This window comes from Schistocerca serialis, chromosome 7 (assembly GCF_023864345.2).
Source record: "Schistocerca serialis cubense isolate TAMUIC-IGC-003099 chromosome 7, iqSchSeri2.2, whole genome shotgun sequence".
NCBI classification, from domain to species: Eukaryota; Metazoa; Arthropoda; class Insecta; order Orthoptera; family Acrididae; genus Schistocerca; species Schistocerca serialis.
This window is the reverse complement of record NC_064644.1, coordinates 188,894,128-188,917,834: the sequence shown is the minus strand read 5'-3', so window position 1 is coordinate 188,917,834 and position 23,707 is coordinate 188,894,128. Positions and strand designations below refer to the sequence as shown.

The following is a 23,707-nucleotide window of genomic DNA, read 5'->3' as shown; positions in this document are numbered from 1 at the left end:
AGCTTTAGATAATGTTGACTGGAATACTCTCTTTTTCAAATTCTGAAGGTGGCACGGGTAAAATACAGAGAGCGAATGGCTATTTACAATTTGTACAGAAACCAGATGGCAGTTATAAGAGTCGAGGGACATGAAAGGGAAGCAGTGGTTGGGAAGGGAGTGAGACAAGGTTGTAGTCTCTCCCCGATGTTATTCAATCTGTATATTGAGCAAGCAGTGAAGGAAACAAAAGAAAAATTCGGTGTAGGTATTAAAATCCATGGAGAAGAAATAAAAACTTTGAAGTTCACCGATGACATTGTAATTCTGTCAGAGACAGCAAAGGACTTGGAAGAACAGTTGAACGGAATGGATAGTGTCTTGAAAGGAGGATATAAGATGAACATCAACAAAAGCAAAACGAGGATAATGGAATGTAGTCGAATTAAGTCGGGTGATGCTGAGGGTATTAGATTAGGAAATGAGATACTTAAAGTAGTAAAGGAGTTTTGCTATTTGGGGAGCAAAGTAACTGAGGATGGTCGTAGTAGAGAGGATATAAAATGTAGACTGTCAATGGCAAAGAAAGCGTTTCTGAAGAAGAGAAATTTGTTAACATCGAGTATAGATTTAAGTGTCAGGAAGTCATTTCTGACAGTATTTGTATGGAGTGTAGCCATGTATGGAAGTGAAACATGGACGATAAATAATTTGGACAAGAAGAGAATAGAAGCTTTTGAAATGTGGTGCTACAGAAGAATGCTGAAGATTAGATGGGTAGATCACATAACTAAAGAGGAGGTATTGAATAGGATTGGGGAGAAGAGGAGTTTGTGGCACAACTTGACTAGAAGAAGGGATCGGTTGGTAGGACATGTTCTGAGGCAAGGGATGACCAATTTAGTATTGGAGAGCAACGTGGAGGGTAGAAATCGTAGAGGGAGACCCATAGATGAGTACACTAAGCAGATTCAGAAGGATGTAGGTTGCGGTACGTACTGGGAGATGAAGAAGCTTGCACGGGATAGAGTAGCATGGAGAGCTGCATCAAACCAGTCTCAGGACTGAAGACCACAACAATATCTACCGTCTCTAGCTCACTACGCAGTCCACAGCTCTCGTGTTACAGTACCAGTTTTCACACAGACGGCTAATGACCCCGGGTGCTCGGGCGCGTAGTCGCAGTGCGTTGCGAGTGTGTGCCCTCGGTCGGAAGACTTGCCTAGTGTGCTCAGCCTGCATAGTAGCCGATCGTACTGCGGCGCCGGGCACGTGCGGGGCAGAGCCGGAGGCCCTGCCCGCTGCTAATGACGGGGTACCTGTGGCTGGTTGCCATTGTCGCGGTCGCAATTACTGCCATAATGCGGCGCCGGCCACTCGGCTCAAAGGCACGCCCCTCTCCCACCGCCCCCTGCGGTAATGATCATCTAATTAACGCTTACGTCATTACTGCGGAGGGCGCTCGTAATTAATTCTAAGGAGGCGCCACGAGCCGCCAAAAGTAAGCGCCTAACAGGCAATGGATCGCCGCCACAATGGCGCCGCACGCGCGCCGCTCGTTTGGCTGCCTCCGCCGCTGCCGGAATAACTGTTGTCGCTGTTATTCTTTGTCGCCGCGCAAGGGGCCGGAACGTAGCACCCCGCCCACACCGACCCCTCCGCTTTTAACTGTGCCCCGCTCGCATGCGGCCACTGTAGGCGCCCGCTTTCGAGCCTTTATCCGACACCGGTCTTCAAACGGCCGCCGTATTCTGCGATTAATTTTATTTTGAGCAAAGACTTGGTTTGTGCGACGTGAGAACTCGTCTCTGTGGGCTATAGAGAGAGAAGGGTTGTTCCGGCTGTTCGTGCTCTGCGGCCGCTGTTCGCTCATTGTCGGCTCTGCTAGTGGGAGCGGACAGAAGCGGCGCACGGCTCTGTAATACGCTGTGTCTTCTCGTGTCCTTTACCTCCCGACACAGGCATCTGCTGCTTTCCTTTAATCTTTTTAATATACAGGGTTATTAAAAAGATAGACTACATTCAATTATTTTTATTTCATGAAATATAAATTATTTTAAATTTTGTTTTTTATTCGTGTGAGGATCTACAGCCTCAACGTGTTTCGAGAACGAAAACATGGTCCAAGAAGGCTGTATTCTTTTTATTATCTGTTATGACAACGACGAACCAATCGTCGCCAATGTTGAATGAGTGGTGGCCAATGCTAAATAGAAACATACAAATCTCTTCTCTGCATATACAGCAAGTTTGTCAGTGAAGTCGGTAAGGAGCTGGCTGCGTGGTCTGGGTCTACGGCGACTAAAATAATTAGAAGTCGTGGGTAATATATATATATATATATATATATATATATATATATCCCTGAATGCAGCTAGGGATATTCATTTCATTCAAAAAATAATACATTGTAGTTAACTGCTGATTCAGGAATCTTCATAGTCAGGAGGAATACAATTACAAACAGAGAGCTGTAGACGCATCACATAGGCCATACTTTAACTAAGCGCCTTGTTAGAGGTTGCTTCCTATCAAGTGAAGGCTATACTACTTACCTACTTGGCGTCCCGAGCAAGAGTGGCCGAGCGCACTCTAGAGACTTGTTGCAAGCCGCGGGGTGGCGCTAGTCTCGACTCGCGGGTCCTGCGATACTAGTAGGGACCGCGCTCGATAACTGCAACCCCTAACAAGTGTGGTATCGAACGTTGATACCACATTATCCGTCCAATTGGCCAGTTTCTCCCGTGGGTCATTTTCAAGCATCTGTAATACGTTCAAAAATGCTGACATTAATTTATACATCAGTAGCCTACAAGCTCTCGCATATAGATATACACTCCTGGAAATTGAAATAAGAACACCGTGAATTCATTGTCCCAGGAAGGGGAAACTTTATTGACACATTCCTGGGGTCAGATACATCACATGATCACACTGACAGAACCACAGGCACATAGACACAGGCAACAGAGCATGCACAATGTCGGCACTAGTACAGTGTATATCCACCTTTCGCAGCAATGCAGGCTGCTATTCTCCCATGGAGACGATCGTAGAGATGCTGGATGTAGTCCTGTGGAACGGCTTGCCATGCCATTTCCACCTGGCGCCTCAGTTGGACCAGCGTTCGTGCTGGACGTGCAGACCGCGTGAGACGACGCTTCATCCAGTCCCAAACATGCTCAATGGGGGACAGATCCGGAGATCTTGCTGGCCAGGGTAGTTGACTTACACCTTCTAGAGCACGTTGGGTGGCACGGGATATATGCGGACGTGCATTGTCCTGTTGGAACAGCAAGTTCCCTTGCCAGTCTAGGAATGGTAGAACGATGGGTTCGATGACGGTTTGGATGTACCGTGCACTATTCAGTGTCCCCTCGACGATCACCAGTGGTGTACGGCCAGTGTAGGAGACCGCTTCCCACACCATGATGCCGGGTGTTGGCCCTGTGTGCCTCGGTCGTATGCAGTCCTGATTGTGGCGCTCACCTGCACGGCGCCAAACACGCATACGACCATCATTGGCACCAAGGCAGAAGCGACTCTCATCGCTGAAGACGACACGTCTCCATTCGTCCCTCCATTCACGCCTGTCGCGACACCACTGGAGGCGGGCTGCACGATGTTGGGGCGTGAGCGGAAGACGGCCTAACGGTGTGCGGGACCGTAGCCCAGCTTCATGGAGACGGTTGCGAATGGTTCTCGCCGATACCCCAGGAGCAACAGTGTCCCTAATTTGCTGGGAAGTGGCGGTGCGGTCCCCTACGGCACTGCGTAGGATCCTACGGTCTTGGCGTGCATCCGTGCGTCGCTGCGGTCCGGTCCCAGGTCGACGGGCACGTGCACCTTCCGCCGACCACTGGCGACAACATCGATGTACTGTGGAGACCTCACGCCCCACGTGTTGAGCAATTCGGCGGTACGTCCACCCGGCCTCCGGCATGCCCACTATACGCCCTCGCTCAAAGTCCGTCAACTGCACATACGGTTCACGTCCACGCTGTCGCGGCATGCTACCAGTGTTAAAGACTGCGATGGAGCTCCGTATGCCACGGCAAACTGGCTGACACTGACGGCGGCGGTGCACAAATGCTGCGCAGCTAGCGCCATTCGACGGCCAACACCGCGGTTCCTGGTGTGTCCGCTGTGCCGTGCGTGTGATCATTGCTTGTACAGCCCTCTCGCAGTGTCCGGAGCAAGTATGGTGGGTCTGACACACCGGTGTCAATGTGTTCTTTTTTCCATTTCCAGGAGTGTACTTTATAAGCCAAGTTACATATTTCAAGCTTCCAGCTTCATTTCGCATTGTAATGCATCGCTGGTACATGTGGACGGGTATAAATCATATTTCTGTTCGTATGTGGTACAAGAAAAACACAATAGTGTACACGATTACGTTCATTAGCCGACACAGACAGAAAGTTGCCGTAACATAGTACGTGAGAATAACGAACATAATATGCCAGTCAATTTTGCGCTCGCGGGGTAGCCGCGCGGTCTTAGGCGTCTTGTCACGGTCCGCACTGCTTCCCCCGTCGGAGGTTCGAGTTCTTCCTCGGGCATGGGTGAGTGTGTCGTCCTTAGCGTAAGTTACTTAAAGTTATAGTAAGTAGTGTGTAACCTTAGGGACCGATGACCTCAGCGGTTTGGTCCCATAAGACCTTACCACAAATTTCCACCATTTTGCGCCAGTTGCTTGGTTAATGTTATTGACCATCGACGGATATGGTTCGAAACATCTTTGGTCATACCGTAACAGCTATGGTATGGCAGATTCCTGTTTTTGTCGGCTGATGGGCGTTCAAATGGATCTACGCAGTATAGGACTTAACATCTGAGGTCACCAGTCCCCTAGACTTATAACTACTTAAACCTAACTAACCTAAGGACATCACACACATCCATGCCCGAGCAGGATTCGAACCTGTGACCGTAGCAGCAGCGCGGTTCCGGACTGAAGCGCCTAGAACCGCTCGGCCACAGCGGCCGGCCTGATGGATGTAACCACGTACATTTTGTATTATATTTGTATTTGTATTATAATATTATATTTTGTTTTTGTGCCTCATAAGCACATGAACCAATGACGTATTAGTATGTGACATAACGGTGGAAGCTTAAACTACGTAAGTAACTTGGGTTATAATGTGTATGTATGTGTGAGAGCTCATAGACAATTGATGTATAAATCAGCGTCAACATTTTTGAAAGTATTATAGGTGCTTCAAAATGACTCATAGTGTAAGTTGGGCAATTGCACAGATAATAAAAAGAATACAGCCTACTTGGACTGTGTTTTCATTCTCAAAACATAAATTTGGTATGATTATGATTTCTCTATTACTTTTAAAAGGGGGATGTTATTCGCGGAGCTGTAGGTGATAAAGTTTTTGTATTGGAAATAGACGCTCCACAGCCTACTCTGTTAAAAAAAATATGTGACTTTCATTCATTGCTAGTACGAGAACGTTCTGTAAAGCAATGCCACCGAATTTTTTCTGTGAACGATCCTAAAGATTTTTAAAGAAAACAGACGATATTAACATTCTACACCTTTATCTTCATGTCTACACATCCGTAGCCCTCTGCCATTAGAGGGCTCCGAATTATAGCGTGTAACATGTCAGTGAGTAACATAACTACGTCGGTGCGTGAGAAAAGAGTGCTGTCGTCGAGATTCTAACCGTCCACACACGGAGCACACTCTCCTTTAGCATGACAATGTCATACCGCACACAAGTGCAGCGACATCTGAAACAATCCGACGGCTTGGGGTCATTGCCATTGATCGTCCTCCATACGGTCCCGCTTTGCTCCCATCGAATTTTCGTCACAAAACTTACAGAACGCCTTCGAGGACTACACTTTGATAATGATGAAGCGGTGCAAGCAGAGGTGAGATTGTAGCTCCGTGACAAAGTCAAACATCTTACAGTGACGGTCTCAACAAACTGATTTCTCTTTTGGAGAGATGTGTTCGTCGCCAGGGTGACTATGTTGAGAAATAAATATGTGGACATAAAGATCGAAGACCTAGAATTTTAATAACATTTGTTTTATTTAAAAATCTGTAAGAGTTTTTACATGAAAAATCGGAGGCATTACTTTCCAGCATGTTCTCATAGTTTGAGGGTCGTTGCCCCATATTCAGCCACTCATTCCTACCAATAGCCAAGCCTGGGAACCGTCATCACCACTGTGATTTCTTCATAATTGGGCTAAGGCCTTGAAACTAATCGCAAAGAATGAAACATAAATAAAATAAAAACAGTGTTGCGACACAACGTCTATTTCGATAAAAATACGAGGGTGAGTCAAATGAAAACGTTAAATATTTTTTAATATTATTTATTGTGTAGAAGTGGTACAAATCTGTATCACTTTTCAACATAATCTCCCCCACGCTCAATGCAAGTCCTCCAGCGCTTACAAAGTGCATAAATTCCTTTAGAAAAAAATTCTTTTGGTAGACCGCGCAACCACTCGTGCACCGTGTGGCGTACCTCTTCATCAGAACGGAACTTCTTTCCTCCCATTGCGTCTTTGAGTGGTCCAAACAAATGGAAATCACTTGGGGTAAGGTCTGGTGAGTATGGTGGATGAGAAAGACACTCAAAATGCAGGTCTGTGATTGTTGCAACTGTTGTACGGGCAGTGTGGGGCCTTGCATTGTCATGTTGCAAAAGGACACCTGCTGACAGCAATCCACGTCGCTTTGATTTCATTGCAGGTCGCAGATGATTTTTTAGGAGTTCTGTATATGATGCATTGGTGACAGTGGTCCCTCTAGGTATGTAATGCTCCAAAATGACGCCTTTTTCGTCCCAAAAGGGAGTCAGCATAACCTTTCCTTCTGATGGTTCTGTTCGAAACTTCCTTGGTTTTGGTGATGAGGAATGGCGCCATTGCTTGCTCGCTCTCTTCGTTTCCGGTTGGTGGGAGTGAACCCAGGTTTCGTCCCCAGTAACGATTCTTGCAAGGAAGCGATCACCTTCTCGTTCAAAGCGCCGAAGTTCTTCACAAGCATCAACACGTCGTTCTCTCATTTCAGGAGTCAGCTGCCGTGGCACCCATCTTGCAGACACTTTGTGAAACTGAAGCACATCAAGCACAATGTGGTGTGCTGACCCGTGACTAATCTGTAAACATGCTGCAATGTCATTCAGTGTCACTCGGCGGTTTTCCTTCACTATGGCTTCAACTGCTGCAATGTTCTGTGGAGTCACAACTCGTTGTGCCCGACCTGGACGAGGAGCATCTTCCACTGAAGTCACACCATTTGCGAACTTCCTACTCCATTCGTAGACTTGGTGCTGTGACAAACAGGCATCACCGTACTGAACCTTCATTCGTCGATGAGTTTCAGTAGGTTTCACACCTTCACTACGCAAAAACCAAATAACAGAACGCTGTTCTTCCCTGGTGCAAGTCGCAAGTGGGGCGGCCATCTTAATACTGATACTGCGACGGGATGTGTGCATAGGCACTATGCTGCCACCTACAGGCCATTCTGCACGCTGTTTGTAGCACGCTTACCAACTTACAGGATAACGGCGCGAAATTTCGATTTGTTTTTACAAATTTAAGGTTATCATTTGACTCACCCTCGTATGTATGAATAATATGCACACTACTGGAGAGAAGAGGACCAAAAGTTTCGATTACCATCGCTAGCACTGATAGTTGCGTAAGCTACCGCTAGAGTGCTTGCGGCAACAGCTAGTTTGTGTTCGTTGAGGCTAAGCCCGTTTCGTCTCTGATTCGACTTCCAAATAGGAGAAGCGCAAGGTATTGTGTCAGCAATTTCAGCAGATTGGGTATCTCTGCAAAGGACGAAGCGCGAGCTACCAGCATGTGTCAGATAAGGATGTGAAACGAGTTGACTGAAGTGAGGTGCGTAGTTCAAGTAAGCCAACGTTGTAGCTTTACCAAAAATTCGAGCAACTCTGGCCCTCGTGTGGAACCACGTGACAGTTCAGTGTGCTTAGTAACATAACACATGGTTTTTCGTGTATGGAACGAGCTCGGCTACCGTTTAGATGTTCGTTGTACTGCAGGAAAGGTCACACTGGAGACTTATAAACTGTATTTTAAAAATTATTCCAATCCATTGTGGCACGTTGGTACTGCAAACTTATTTTGTGATTAATATTAAAAAACAGTCCTAAGTTACAGAATGTTTTTTATTGGCTCAGAAAAGACGCATTTCACCCGTGTAGGGCATCATCGGCTTATCTCGCGATGTGAGTCATCATTCGAAGCACACAGTAAGACCACGTCACAAAACTGTAAACATTGCCCCGGAACAAACTGCAGTGGTCCGATGCGCGCTCGCACGGTGTATGCACAATATTATTAACCAGTATTTTGGTACGTTAATATTTTACCAGCAGCACAGTCTGCGGACTTGAACCGTAGCGGACGGACTTCACAACTCGCGCTGGCCATTGGAATGCGCCCGTATCTAAAACACACACACACACACACACACACACACACACGCACACACACACACAAACACACTCGTACACACACACACGCACACACACAGCGCAAATCGCTTTCCATGTTCCTGCTCTGCTGAAGTTGTCATTGTTTTCCATTGAAACCTTCCCGTCTCCTCTGTATCTCTTTTGTTACGCAACCTTCCCTTCTACAATAACGTATGAAACCGTCCCTTAGGATTTCTATCTCTTGCTTAATAACAACAAATGAAATCTTCCTTTTGAAATTAATTCTCTTTCTCAATAATAATAAGTGCAATCTTCGCCTACAAATTTAAATGCTGCTTATTAAAAGTCATTTGCTGATTATTTCGACGAAACATAGAATGTGTCGTCGTCGTGGCCCTCAGTTGTTACCTGCAATAACCCTTAACTGTTCCTTACCATATTTTACTGTTACTGGATCGCCATCTGACTGCTACATCGAACTGCGACATGAATATACTTACTCTGTTTTACTATACTCTATTAGCTGCTGGTGGGCTGTCATAATAATAAAATGGTTGAAATGGCTCTGAGCGCTATGGGACTCAACATATGAGGTCATAAGTCCCCTAGAACTACTTAAACCTAACTAACCTAAGGACATCACACACATCCATGCCCGAGGCAGGATTCGAACCTGCGACCGGAGCGGTCGCTCGGCTCCAGACTGTAGCGCCTAGAACCGCACGGACACTCCGGCCGGCAATTATTCCTAATTAATCCTATTAATAAAATATAAACATCTTTCATAAATTGTGGTTTGACAATAGACAATAGAAATATACACGTCTTACACAATATTTTCCTTTTTCCGTCAATTCATCGGGGAACTGCTTATTCCTTATCTTATCAGCCCACCTAATTTTCAACAGACTTCTGTAGCGCCACATCTCAAACGCTTCGATTCTCTTCTGTTCTGGTTTTCCTTCTGTCCGTGATTCACAACCATACAACGCTGTGCTCCAAACGTACATTCCCAGAAATTTCTTTCTCAAACTATGTCCTACGTTTCATACCGGTAGACTTCTCTTGGATAGCAATGCAATCTTTGTCTGTGCTAATCCGCTTTGTATATCCTCCTTGCTTCGTCAGTCATGAGTTATTTTGCTTTCAAGGTAGCAGAATTCGTTTACTCCGTTTGCATTGTGACCACCAGTTTTCATGTTAAGTTTCTCGCTATTCTCATTTCTGCTACTTTTCATTACATTCGTCTTTCTTCGATTTACTCTCAATCCGTATTCTGTGCTCATTAGAATACTCATTCCATTCAACAGATCCTATAATTTTTCTTCACCTTCACTGAGGATAGCGATGAAGTCAGCGAATCTTATCATTGATATGCTTTAATCCTGAATTTTTATCCTACCCTTGAACCTTTCTTTCATTTCCGTCATTGCTTCTTCGATCTAGAGATTCAACAGCATGGGTGAAAGGTGGAAGCCCAGTCTTACACTATTTTTAATCCGAGCACTTCGTTCTTGGTCTTCCATTCTCATTGTTACCTCTTAGTTCTTGTACATACTGTGTATTACCCATTTTTTTCTAATAGCTCACCCCAGTTTTCCAGGTAATTTCGAAAATCTTGCTACATTTTACGTGGTAATACGTTTTTTTTCCAGATCGATGAATGCTATATATGTGTCATAATTTTTCTTGTTTCCGTTATCAAGTGCAACTCCAGGACTGCCTCTCTGGTGCCTTTATTTTTTCTACAGCCAAACTAATATTATTTTTGTCTGCAACTCGGATGCACGAAGTGTTAAGCTGATTGTGCGATAATTCTCGCACTTACCTACCTTGCAATCTTCCATACATTCGGAGACGCTATCACATTTTACCAGCAGCCAACGGCCAATCGCCTCCCCAGGCACGCACTTCAATATCCCGCGGTTTCTCTGCTGCCCAGCATACTATCGGACCGCCACGCGACACTTGCTGACCCGTGCTTCTTGCATACGGATCCGCTCAATCGTTTTGTCAGTCTCCAAGCCAGACTCGTCACCCTAGGCGGTTCCGCTGCTCGCTGACCAATTCAGGGACCAAGTACTCCGGGACAAAGGCAACAGCGGACAGCGTTCCATCCGTGCGTCCGACGCTGATCACCAAGTGTAGTCCGTCAGCTGCTGCCCACGGTCCCACTGCTGGCTTCAACTGTGGCTACTCCGCTATCACACATAAGTCTTCTTCCTGCCGTCCTGCGTTGAGGTCGGCTACTTGCTGCCTCGCACGCTCTCTGCCGCCACAGGAAAAAGTCACTAGGCCTGGTGCTAAATTTTCATATACAGTAGAAGCCCGCAAATCCGAACACCGCAGATCGGAAATTTCGGATAATCGAAACAAAATCCGGAATAGTGGAACCAATAAATGAAAACCTCATTTTTTTGTATTGTAGAACTGATCAACTCATTAAAGAAACACAATTTATCAGAACGAAACGTTTATCGCACTGGTAACTACAATACTATATTATATGTTTATGCAGAGGAACTGTGATTTTCACTTAAAGTAATTTGCAAAATCGGTCATCTTCATTTATCGTGAAGAACTGAAGCCGCTTAATGATGCGATGTTGTGCCAGCATTGCATTAACATCATGTCGGTTGGTGTGCCAATGACGTGCTGTACTACGTAGCTTAATGGCAATTTAAGGGCATCTGCAACGTCATCATGTGACACAATATGTTTAGAGGTGTCTTATCCTTCATTATCTTCGTCTTCGTAGTTGTCATCAACTTCATTCTGGACTATAGATGGAATAGATTCAGCACTGATTTCTTAATAACCATTATCTACAACTGCTATTTATTCTTGAAGGCAACTTTCCCCTTCATCTTCGCACCCCGCGCATTTTTGCAACGAGCTGAAGGATATCATTATTGTCTGATGCCGTGTTTCTTGAAACACGAGACTTGACCACAGTGTCTTCCACGATGCCTGTCTTAAATGTGTGTTCGAATTGCCCAAGATTCAATTAGCAGTAGATGACATCCTTTATTATTATGTTTTTTTCTTTATTTGTTCTAAGATGGAACAGTCCTAGAAGCATTTTTCAATAATTCAACTTTACGTTTTGTAACACATTGGTCGGAAGTAGAGTTTACATTTGGTGGAAAAAAAATGCTTTGACGTCTCCATTCACTAGGTGCATTTCTGAAGGATGATTCAAATGGCTCTGAGCACTATGGGACTTAACTTCTAAGGTCATCAGTCCCCTAAAACTTAGAACTACTTAAACCTAACCAACCTAAGGACATCACACACATCCATGCCCGAGGCAGGATTCGAACCTGCGACCGTAGCAGTCGCGCGGTACCAGACTGTAGCGCCTAGAACCGCTCGACCACCCCGGCCGGCTTTCTGAAGGATGAGATGGAGCACTGTTAGTCAAAAGTTGGGCTCGAGGTGGCAGTCCATTTTCTGTACTGAATCTTCTAACAGAGGGAACAAGTTGTTTCTCGAACCACTCGCTAAACAGAATACTGATCATCCAAACTTTCCTTTGATTTTTGTAATTTACAAGGAGAGCGTTCATATTCATGTCGCTTAGAGCTCGTGGCTTCGCAGATTTTCCAATTACCATGAACGGTAATTTGTTTGTTGCTGCGGCTTTGCTGTAAGCACCAAGGAGTTGCTTATTCATTTTAAAAACTGGAGCAGGAGACGCTTTTTTCTAAGCAAGACTTTTTGTAGGGAGTGCTTTGAAATTCAGTCCAGTTTCCTCTGGCCTATAAAATAGATGAGATGAGTAATTTTTTAAGCCTGCAGACTCGTCTAAGAATGCCTATGCGGCGACAACATCGGTTGATAATTTTTCTCCAATTATCCGTATTTCCTCTTTGACTGGCCTGATTAACCTTTGCTGGCAGTAAATGCTGCATTACCATTCATAATGTTTTTAGCTTCAATGCCTTTTCTTGAATCAACGTACCGCTAACAGGGACGTCTTTTTGTCTTTCCCTAGTAAACCACAAGAAAGTCGCTTCGTCAGTTCTATCATACGACGACACGGTGGAATTGTGGCGTTTTCTGTATTTTTTCGCTAGTTGTGTTGCAGAAGCTTTCGGTTTTCCTCAGATTTTTCCAGTAACTGATTGTGGCGCCGGCCGGAGTGGCCGAGCGGTTCTAGGCGCTTCAGTCTGGAACCGCGCGACCGCTACGGTCGCAGGTTCGAATCCTGCCTCGGGCATGGATGTGTGTGTTGTCCTTAGGTTCGTTAGGTTTAAGTAGTTCTAAGTTCTAGGGGACTGATGACCTCAGATGTTAAGTCCCATAGTGCTCAGAGCCATTTGAACTATTTGATTGTGGCGCTCCCATCAGCAAATTCAAAAGCCAGTTACACTGTTAAGCCGCTTAAGCGCTTCTGGTTTTTCTTTTAATGTATAGGAACTATGTTTTCGTTTAGTTGACATTGTGCAGGTACGGAATGACAACTGTTTTATACGAACAGTTTTAACTCAATTTATGAACTAAAAGCATGAACACAGTACTCCCTAAGTTAACCCAATTTATTCTGTATACTGTAGGTAGAATATCCGTTAACAGTAGCCAAACAAACTGTGCTTTTCCTTCTCTGAACATGGTAGCAACAATAACGCGTGTGATCGGCTATGTAGTTGCCTTGTTGAAAAGTATTGTGCGTGGGATTCGCAACATTGGCACTTCCTTATGTCACTATATTGTCACATTTTCACAACGCTAAGCTACGTTGCCTTGTGGCCGGTTGCGCTCTTCAGTAGCTGTATTTGTCTAAGTACAGTACATATTTTTCCGGATAACCCGAACATTTCCTAATCTGAAATGACCATACCCCCAATTAGATCGGAATACCGGGTTCTACTGTGTCTTTTGAGAGGTACTGCGGCTCCACCCTTTTGAGAGATGTACTTTGGCGGAAGATCCTGGGAGACGCCATAGTGGATTTCGTCAAGCTCGTATTTGGTGTGCTTTATATTATAATTTACGTCATATGAACAAACGCTGTTTCAAAACACCAGCGCATTGAGGGTCTTTCAAAGAGGTGTCCGAAAGAGTACAATCTGTCTCAGTAAAATATCAGGTAATGACTTACGGCAGTTAAAGGTTTCACGTGATCTACGACAACAGTACACAGTCACAATTTGTACGTCATCACTGTGGTGTATTGGGTAGAGCCGTCGAGTTAAAAGAAATTGAAAGCTGTGGATCGCAGTTTGCCAAATGCAATTTTTTTTATTCACCATCGCGTTTCTAAAACATTCTGGGACGGTTCTTGATAATTTAATGGAAGTATGAAAAATCCGATGTTACGAGCATATAAGAGCGCTCTCTCAGGAATGAGTTGCCATTGTCAATAATTTACAAATTAAGTATGAAACATGAAAATAAATATTCAAAACACGTCGATTATTTGGTAAAACAAACTATCACTCAGAATAATAATAAAAAGAGAAACATAGAAAAGACTGACACATGTGAAAAAGGATTAACAGGTGACTTAATTGTCCATAAAGTATAAAAAAATTTACAAACTATTTATTTAGGAAACTTCTTCTCTGTGGTGTGCGTACTGTAAGACCTTCGGTACACACACCATCAGATTATTTGACTAGTCTCTCTAGCGAAGTAGGCGAGTGTCAGCAATAGGTCTCGTGGTCTTATCGTGGCGTGTTTATCTTTTGCCGTTAGGTCAGACGATAGAAATGCCTCTCGTACGCTTAGAGTAGCAGATTGACGGTGACCAACTTTAAACAGAACTTGATTAATTTACACACACATTTATTAAAATAATAACAAGCATAAAAATAACTGAACTTGGTTCTGGATGCTATTTACAGTTGACAATCTGAAGTTCCTTTGGTCTCGGTACGTTAATCTTATTCTCACATATCTCTGATAGTTGACAAAGTGTCTATACATTTCTCTTCATGGCTATGTACAGGAATATGATAATCTTATTAGGAGCAGACTGAAACTTGACTATAGACTGGTACAGACTAATGCAGACTGGTACAGACTGGTGCAGACAAATGCAGACTGACTAATCGGAGGTCTGCACACTCGTTATAATACCTCGCGTGTTCAGGTATAACTGCGCGAGTGTGATCCACGAGGAGAAAAGGTTCTATGTTAGCAGCAATCTCACTGGCTGCGTTACATATTAATACGCGGATCGGCGGAAGCAGAATTTGGTCCATTTCTAAGGCAGCGCCATCTCGTGGTGCAGAGATGGACGAGCGCTGTGCCTGCGCTGTTGTGCTTAGCGGGGCGCGCTCTATTGGGTTCAAATGGCTCTGAGCACTATGCGACTTAACTTCTGAGGTCATCAGTCGCCTAGAACTTAGGACTAATTAAACCTAACTAACCTAAGGACATCACACACATCCATGCCCGAGGCAGGATTCGAACCTGCGACCGTAGCGGTCAGGCGGATCCAGACTGAAGCGCCTTTAACCGCACGGCCACACCGGCCGGCGCTCTATTGGGAAAGCTGTGTATATGCTGACTACGCGGAACTATGTACACAACATCCTCAAAACAAGAATGTATTCAAATAAAGTTCGTATGCAGATGAAGTATATTCTGGTCTAGTACTGGAACGTTCCTGCTGGTGTTTTTATCGTTGTTTTGAGTTACTTTCAAGTGCCAAGGAAGACGTTTACTCTTCAGGCAGTGAATTGTAACTTTTAGTATAATTTAGAACATACTTAACACTGCCAGCATATCGCCCGCATCTCGTGGTCGTGCGGTAGCGTTCTCGCTTCCCACGCCCGGGTTCCCGGGTTCGATTCCCGGCGGGGTCAGGGATTTTCTCTGCCTCGTGATGGCTGGGTGTTGTGTGCTGTCCTTAGGTTAGTTAGGTTTAAGTAGTTCTAAGTTCTAGGGGACTGATGACCATAGATGTTAAGTCCCATAGTGCTCAGAGCCATTTTGAACCACTACCAGCATACTTATTTACCATTGCAGGAGCTTCTCGTTAAGTAATTTCCGTAATACATACCGATATGTAAATAATGAATATGAACTTGGCAGGTTATCACTTCAAAGAAAGACAAAACAACAATAGTTTCCAGAATTGCAACGAATCCAGCATCTGGACGTATAATGACCTGCTGTTTTAATTCGTCAGCTACGATGGCTACCATAGTCACGACGATACCTTGATAACAGAAACATCTATAAGTGTGTTCGTCAAAGCCAAAGTACATCTTTGAAAGGAGAGGCGTCGCAGTACCTCTTGTAACGTATATGTTCTGTGTCGTATTTGTAAATAAAGGCACGTCGTGCCGTCTCCCGAGCGGGGCACGATTTTAACTGTTTCAAGTGCCACAAAATCTCAGTATATGAGCTTTAGAACTTCCTCTTTCCATATGTGTGTAGATTACTTGCATCCAATCCATATATCATGAAACAAAAATTAATTGAACAGAATCCATATTTTTGAATAACAAGACGGCCGGTGTGGCCGAACGATTCTAGGCGCTTCAGTCTGGAACCGCGCGACCGCTACGGTCGCAGGTTCGAATCCTGCCTCGGGCATGGATGTGTGTGATGTCCTTAGGTTAGTTAGGTTTAAGTAGTTCTAAGTTCTACGGGACTGATGACCTCAGATGTTAAATCCCATAGTGCTCAGAGCCATTTGAACCATTTGAATAGCAGTTTGTGAAAGAAAAGGGATAGTCTTCGGGACACATCATTTAAGAACTTAGAATTACTTCGTATCCGTACAGGGTGTGACAAGACTATGCGGACCAACTACGGGCGCCCGTATAGCGTTTCCTGAGGAGCAAACTGAGAATAGGAACCCTTGTTCAGAAGCCTCATAGAACGGCGATAAAGAGCGCCGGCCTCATGCCCAACGCCTGCCACTAGGCAACCACTCCGGCAGCATCTGTATGCACGCAGACGGATCGCGACTCGGACTGCTTGCAATGGGCCTGACAAAATTTGTTAGCTGGCGTTAACCGCTTGCACACCAGTCGCAGCTGTAGCCAACATTCCTATAAAGTGCGATGCAACCCTATAAGGCTGCCGTTATTATATCTATGCCGTGATATGCCGTGAAATATTTATATGTACTTGATGTTGGCAAAACGCCGAAATTGCAATAGCAGAATAAAAGTTTCTACATCCACGTAAGGAAAATGTTCGTGAAACATCCTTCTTTGCTAGTCCGAGTGAGCCTTCAAGGCAATGACTATGCATCTTTTGGCACATCCGCGTGGTATAGTTACTTGACGTTCAGCATTAGTTTCGTTTCATACTAGAAAATCAGTTGCTAGGCTTAAGAGATTGCTAACTATTCCGTGCAGTTTGATTCTATTTGATTTGCTAATTCGTCACAAATTGTCACATGTCCAACTGACAAGCAAGAATGAACTTCATAGCTAAAGCATTCTTCCCGTAAAATCTCATCTTCTCTGTGAGATTTTTGGTGCATTCACCTCTAGTTTTTATTGCAATCGATGTTTAGTTTTTCTGCAAACAGATGACTATAAATATTTTCAGTTTTGTCTGTTCTGTACAAATGATTGTGTGAATTTTATTTCCCAAGGCTTGTTTCTTCAGTTTCATATAAAAGTTCTTAACTTTCATTGAAAGGAAAAGGTTACGAAGTGTTTTAGACAGTCTGTAACTGTTGATTCATTTAATGAGCACATAAAATTTCAATCTAATTTTATTGAAAGTTCTAGAGACTGCGCCAGGATTTGTGAGATTCCATAGATTTTCCCCTGTCGTCTGGCCTGGAAGGTTTTCTTAATAAGGGGTCACCGATTAAAGAAACTTCATATTTATTAATGGAGAAGTATTAGAAAACAGAATTAAACTGCAAAATAATAACAAAATCTTATAGCTTTAGTTATGTCATTAGAAATACTTTATTGTCCGCCGCACGGAAAACATACCAATGATAGATCAGTTCGTCAAAACCCTATGTAAGATATCTATGTTGACAGAAGACACTGCTGTTCCTATTATGTTCTTAAAGGGTATGAAAACACTTTTCTTCACACATGCCCACACGAAAAATATCAAAATATTATGGGGGCATGTCTGGAGATCTCGGAGGCCAAGAATATAGATCAGTGTCCCACGTCCCGTGGACCCTATCCAGCTTGAGGCAGCGTATCACCGAGAGGAACTATCGTACACTTTTGTGCCAGTGTGGTGGAGCTCCATCCTGTTGGGATCAATCAAATTGTGGGCAAAGCCAAGTTAGCAGCATATGAAATAATCTTGATCACGTTGAGCACCGCAGGTGACACTAATGTTAAGGCCAATGTTAACAATGCATACGACAACCAGACCATATTTGTCATAGCTTTAGCACAACGCGGCAACCTGAAGTTGTTCTTGGAATGAAACAGGTCGTAACACGCTAAACGTCTAATAATACAGCTAAGGTGGTTTTCATTAAACATTGACGTTCGAAGATAATTCCAGTCACTTTTTACTGAAAAAAGTTGCAACCAGAATTTTTTCGTAAGAAATGGCACAAAAAATGTTCATTTGGGCGAGTCTATTTCATGATGAATTGTTGCATGATGGTTCTGAAGTCCGCATATGCTAACGTTTTGTCGATTCTCTTTATCGCTTAGTCGAGATGTAGCTTCATCGCTGAAAACTAACCGTGATAGAAACCAGTCGTCTTCCATGCCTTTCAGCAGAGTTTTGTTTAGTCACCATTCGAACTTGCACTAATGTATTCTGTAAGGTTTAGAGACAAAATGTCACCACAGCTTTTTTTTCCTTTATTGGGTGTCGATCCCACCAGAGGGGGGAGGGGGGGGGGGGGCGGGGGGCTGGCAGCAGCCTACAGAAATGTTAAAAACAGAATTAGCAGATATAAAAATAAAAACAGGCGATTAAACAGTGACTGATTAAAACTGGAACAAGGGGAAAAATTGCGAAGAGAATATAAAAACAGAGGGTCAGTGATGCTGATTAAAACATATAATAAATAGACAGGCACAATTAAAAAGACAAGACGACAGTCTAGTGTCTGTTTGCAACAGTTTAAAAACACGTCTAGTGACAGTTTGGTGTCTGTTCGCAACACTGGCAGGGGACGCATAACACTAAACACACACTTAAAACAGCACTATAGAGTTGACACGGCGGCACATGGTGGGGAGGGGGGGGGAAGACCCAGACCGATGAGGGGAAGAAAAGGGGGCAGGAGAAAAAAGGAAAAAAGGGGGGAGCCGATGGAGGGAGAGGACATAGGAAAAGGGGAGGGCAGAGCAGACGCGAAGAGTAGGGAGGGCAGTGGAGAGGAAAGAAAAAGGACCTGTGAGGAGAGAGTGGAGTCAAGGAGTGGATAGGTGGCGAGGAAAAAACAGGATAGGAAGGGGGGGTGGGAGAAGGAGCTGAGGGAAAGGACAGAGGGAGGGAGGGGGAGGTACGGATCATAGTTGATAAGAGGGATAAATGGAGGGAGAGAAGGCATCATCTGGGAGGGGTAGTTGATGGAAGCCACCATGGGAAAGGAGATGCAGGGTGTAGAGGTGAAGGGTAGGGGGCGCACAACGGTGAAGGTGGGGCAGTGGGCAGGGGTTGGAGAGGAGAGGAGCAACCAGGGGATGAGTGGGATCAAGTCGGGGAGGGGGGGTGTTGAGGACATGGAAATATTCGAGGACAGGGAGCAGATAGGGGAAAGGAATCAGGTCATAGAGGATCTGAGTGGGGGACAGGAGGTGTATACGGAAGGCGAGGCGGAGTGCATGGCGCTCGAGGATCTGGAGAGTCTTATAGAATTTGTGGGTGGGATAGCCAGGCGGGACTGGCATAACAGATGATGGAACAGATTAAGGATTTGTCACCACAGCACTCGCAAGACATTTAATTATTTCCACTACTTCATCAGAACTACAGGGTCGACCTGGATTCCTACCTTTGCGTGAACATCCTTTCTCTTCAAATTGGCGATACCAACGACGAAAGCTTTTCGGTGAAGGCGGATCTATCCTAAAAGCTAGCGAATCTTACATCGGACGGTAATCACTGACTCACTCTTACTAAACTGTAGTACACAAAACGGTTTCTGTTGAGTGGACGCCATCTTGCTTCAAACTGACTAAATAGACACATGAACTGGCACCTATCGCCGATTCTTTGAAACTCTAGATCACATCCAGTCATTCAACCCACATTTCCTCGCCGGCATGACCCCTGTTCTATAATTATTAGACTCGTAAATAAGGTCATTCTTTTTATATATATGAAATTTTTCTTTCTTGCTTTTCTATACTAGTATGGAACAGTATTAATGTATTAGTGGCCGTTAACAACTCAAGGATAATAGAGCAGAAAGATAAGAGCACGTGCGCCACGTGTGGTGGGTTGCAGGCCTACACAGCCCGGGCGGCGTGCAGACGCCGGTCGGCGAGTGGCTGGCCTCGCTGGGGTTGGCCGGCTACGAGCCCATGTTCCTGTCCAGCGGCTACGACGACATCGACTTCATCGTGAGTACCACGGCCGTCTGTCGGCACGCATGCGCCTCTTTCCATAATATACTAACGCTTAACGCTAAGAGAAATCCCAGATTGCTGCAACTGTTAAAGTGTTTCTCACAGTTCTCACACTTATTACGGTCAAGGCCGACATGACATCAGCAGTGCAAATAAGATTACCATTTCCGCTGTTTACAGTTATACTGTACTTGGAACTGAGAGAAACATTACTTAGGCCAATCGGGAAAAAATTCTGACACTTTCCCAATAGCCTACATATCGCAGAAACAAAAAAACATTTTATTTGTTTATTTGTTTATTTCACCCGACAACACACTCGATTTTGGGCCCTCTTTTACGCCTAAGTAGATACCCTTAGTGAATTAGCCGGCCCTGTGGCCGAGCGGTTCTAGGCGCTTCAGTCTGGAACCGCGCTGCTGCTACGGTCGCAGGTTAGAATCCTGCCTCGAGCATGGATGTGTGCGATGTCCTTAGGTTAGTTAGGTTTAAGTAGTTCTAAGTCAAGGGGACTGATGACCTCAGATGTTAAGTCCCATAGTGCTTAGAGCCATTTGAACCTTAGTGAATTAAATTTACGGTATGCGTTAAATACACTGAAGAACCAAAGAAACTGATACGCCTGCCTAATAATCGTGTCGACCTCAGCGATCACGCAGAAGTGACGCAACCCGACTTGACTAATGTCTGAAGTTGTCCTGGAGAGAACTGACGTAATGAATCCTGCATGGCTGTCCATAAAATCATAAGAGTAAGAGAGGGCGGAGATATGTTTAGAACAGCACGTTGCAAAGCATTCCAGGTAAGCTCCATAATGTTCATGTCGGGGGGAGGGGGGAGGGGGTTGGTGGCCAGCGGAAGTGTTTAAACTTCAAACTCAGAAGAGTGGTCCTGGAACCACTCTGTAACAATTCTGGACGTGTAGGGTGTCCCATTGTCCTGCTGGAATTTCACAAGTCCATCGGAATGCACAATGGACATGAATGGATGCAGATGATCACTGATCAGACAGGATGCTTATGTACGAGTCATGTATCAGAGTCTTATTTAGTCGCAACAAGGGTCCCCACACCATTACAGAGGCTCCAGCAGTTTGAACAGTCCTCTGCTGACATCAGGGTCCATGGATACATGGGTTTTTCTCCATACCCGTCAACGTCCATTCGCTCGATACGATTTGAAACGAGACTCGTCCGACCAGGCAACATGTTTCCAGTCATTAACAGTCCAGTGTCGGTGCTGACGGGCCCAAGTGGGGCGTAAAGCTTTGTATCGTGCAGTCATCAAGGGTACACGAGTGAGCCTTCGGCTCCAAATCCTCATATCGATGCTGTTTCGTTAAATTGCTCGCACGCTGACACTTGTTGATGTTTCAAAATGGCTCTGAGCACTATGGGACTTAACTTCTGATGTCATCAGTCCCCTAGAACTTAGAACTACTTAAACCTAACTAACCGAAGGACATCACACGCATCCACGTCCGAGGCAGGGTTCAAACCTGCGACCGTAGCGGTCGCGCGGCTCCAGACTGTAGTGCCTAGAACCGCTCGGCCACTGCGGCCGGCACCTGTTGATGGCTCTGCATTGAAATCTACAGCAGTTTGCGGAAGGGTTGCACTTGTGTCACGTTGGACGATTCTCTTCAGTCGTCTTTGGTCCCGTTCTTGTGATGTCGGAGATTTGATGTTTTACCGGGTTCCTGATATTCACGGTAGATTCGTTGAAATTGTTGTAAGGGAAAATCTCCACCTCATCGCTACATCGGAGGTGTTGTGTCCCACGAATCGTGCGCGAACTGTAACACCACGTTCAAAGTCACTTAAATCTTGATAACTTGCCATTGGTAGCAGCAGTAACCGATCTAACAAGTGCGCCAGACGCTTTTTGTGCAGCTGCAGCGCCGCATTCTGTCTGTTTACATATCTCTGTATTTGAATGCGCATACCTATAACAGTTTCTTTGGAGCTTCATTGTATGTCAGTACATAATAATAATAATAATAATAATAATAATAATAATGTTGTACACCAGACACATAAAATATTGTGAATTTTAATCGACGTCTCAGTCACGAATGACAGGAAGTTGAAACATAAGGCGGCTCAGACGGAATTAAAGTACAAGGACGCGTGCTTGGAGGTCTGTCGAATGTGGAATGTCTATAATCCCAGAAAAAAAAGAAAAAGAAAAAAAAATCTGCAATGATCTGTACTGTACGAAACCTACCATATCTTACGTAAAGCATCGTAAAATCACTAAAGTCACCACGCCTACCAGGAAACCGAAAGTAACCTGGAGGAAATTTGACACTATCAAACAATGTAATCTCTATTGCGAGAGTAACAACAAAGACTGGTAGTGGTATTTCAGTGTAATTAGCACTGTATTGCATAGTTTTTTCTTTGCGTTTTCCTCAAATGGGACTCCGTTTTCAAACGTTCCTTTTGAAAGGAAAATCCAACAGCAAAGATGAGTAATATACTTATTAGTGTCAGTGGCGTTGAGAAACAGATTTTATTTACTTAATCGTGCCAGAAGCATCGTACATAAAATCAGAATAATTAACACATACATATAAAGTAGATAACAAATACAAAAAAAGTATAAAAGTATACAGATATATAAGCAGGGTCAAGTAGTTTTTTGTTTCATGAAGTCTTGGCCCGGAACCTGGCCACGTCCAGCGCTTCCGGGGTGGCATTCATCAAATCCTTCAGGGTGCACGTGCTTGGGCACAGCACACACTGCGTGAAGTGGATGGTGGTTTGAGTGTGTCCACAGTCACACAGTTCCGGTTCATTTGAGAGGCCCCATTTGCGCATATTCTCTTTGGATAGTGTGACACCAGAGCGCAGCCTATTAAGAGATTTCCATGTCGTCCATCCTTCCATATGGCCGGGAGGGAGTTCTTCGCTTGGGACTAACCATTCCCAAAGGTGCGCGTTTTCTTCTCGCCACATTGCCAGCCGCACTTGCTGCGGTGTCCCGACGATGTTTTGTGCTGTGCACAGGAAGCTTTTTCTAGATTTTAGTCGGCGGCGGGCTGGCGGGTGTTTGCACAGCGGGTGGGCAGATTGTCTTTTCCTTCCTGGCCGCTACTTTCCTTCTAATACCTGGTGGGGCCACGCCTGCCAGGCATTACAATTTATCAGTCGGGGTTGGTCTCAGACAGCCTGTGATGATGCGGCAGGATTCATTAAGCGGTATGTCCACTTGCTTGGCGTGGCTAGAATTGTTCCACACTGGGCACGCGTACTCCGCTGTTGAATAGCACAAAGCAAGAGCTGTGGATCTCACTATTCCAGGCTGTGCCCCCCATGTAGTGCCCGTTAGTTTGTGGAAAATGTTGTTTCTCGCGGCTACTTTGTGTTTAGTGTTCATGCAGTGCTTTTTATAGGTGAGTGCTCTATCCAAGGTGACGCCTATGTATTTTGGTGTTTCGCAATGTTCCAGGGGCACTCCTTCCCAGTTAAGTTGTAGTCTTCTTGCAGATTGTCTGTTCTTTAGGTGGAAGACGCAGGTTTGGATTTTCCCTGGGTTGGGTTTGAGATGGTTCCCCTTATAGTAGGTGGCAAGCTGTTCGAGGGCTTATGAGAGATTCTGTTCAACAGTTTCAAAGCTGTTTGCTTGAGCGGTAATGGTGCAATCATTTGCATATATGAAGCTTTCGGTGCCTTGGGGGAGGGGCTGGTCATTTATATATTAAAAAGTGTTGGGGCCAATACGCTACCTTGAAGGAGGTCATTTTTCTGTATCCTCCACCGGCTTCTCTGTCCCTGAAAATCCACGAAG

At 44.8% G+C, this 23,707-nt stretch overlaps 1 protein-coding gene across 1 annotated transcript in view; it reads left to right on the top strand.

Annotated features, from left to right (window-relative positions):
* Positions 1-23,707, top strand: part of LOC126412962 (ankyrin repeat and SAM domain-containing protein 1A-like) — a 209,926-nt gene that overhangs the window by 85,887 nt on the left and 100,332 nt on the right. Inside the window, exon 4 of the mRNA XM_050082854.1 lies at positions 19,794-19,909. Within this exon, the coding sequence (XP_049938811.1) occupies positions 19,794-19,909 (116 nt within the window). The remainder of the gene's footprint in view (positions 1-19,793; positions 19,910-23,707) is intronic.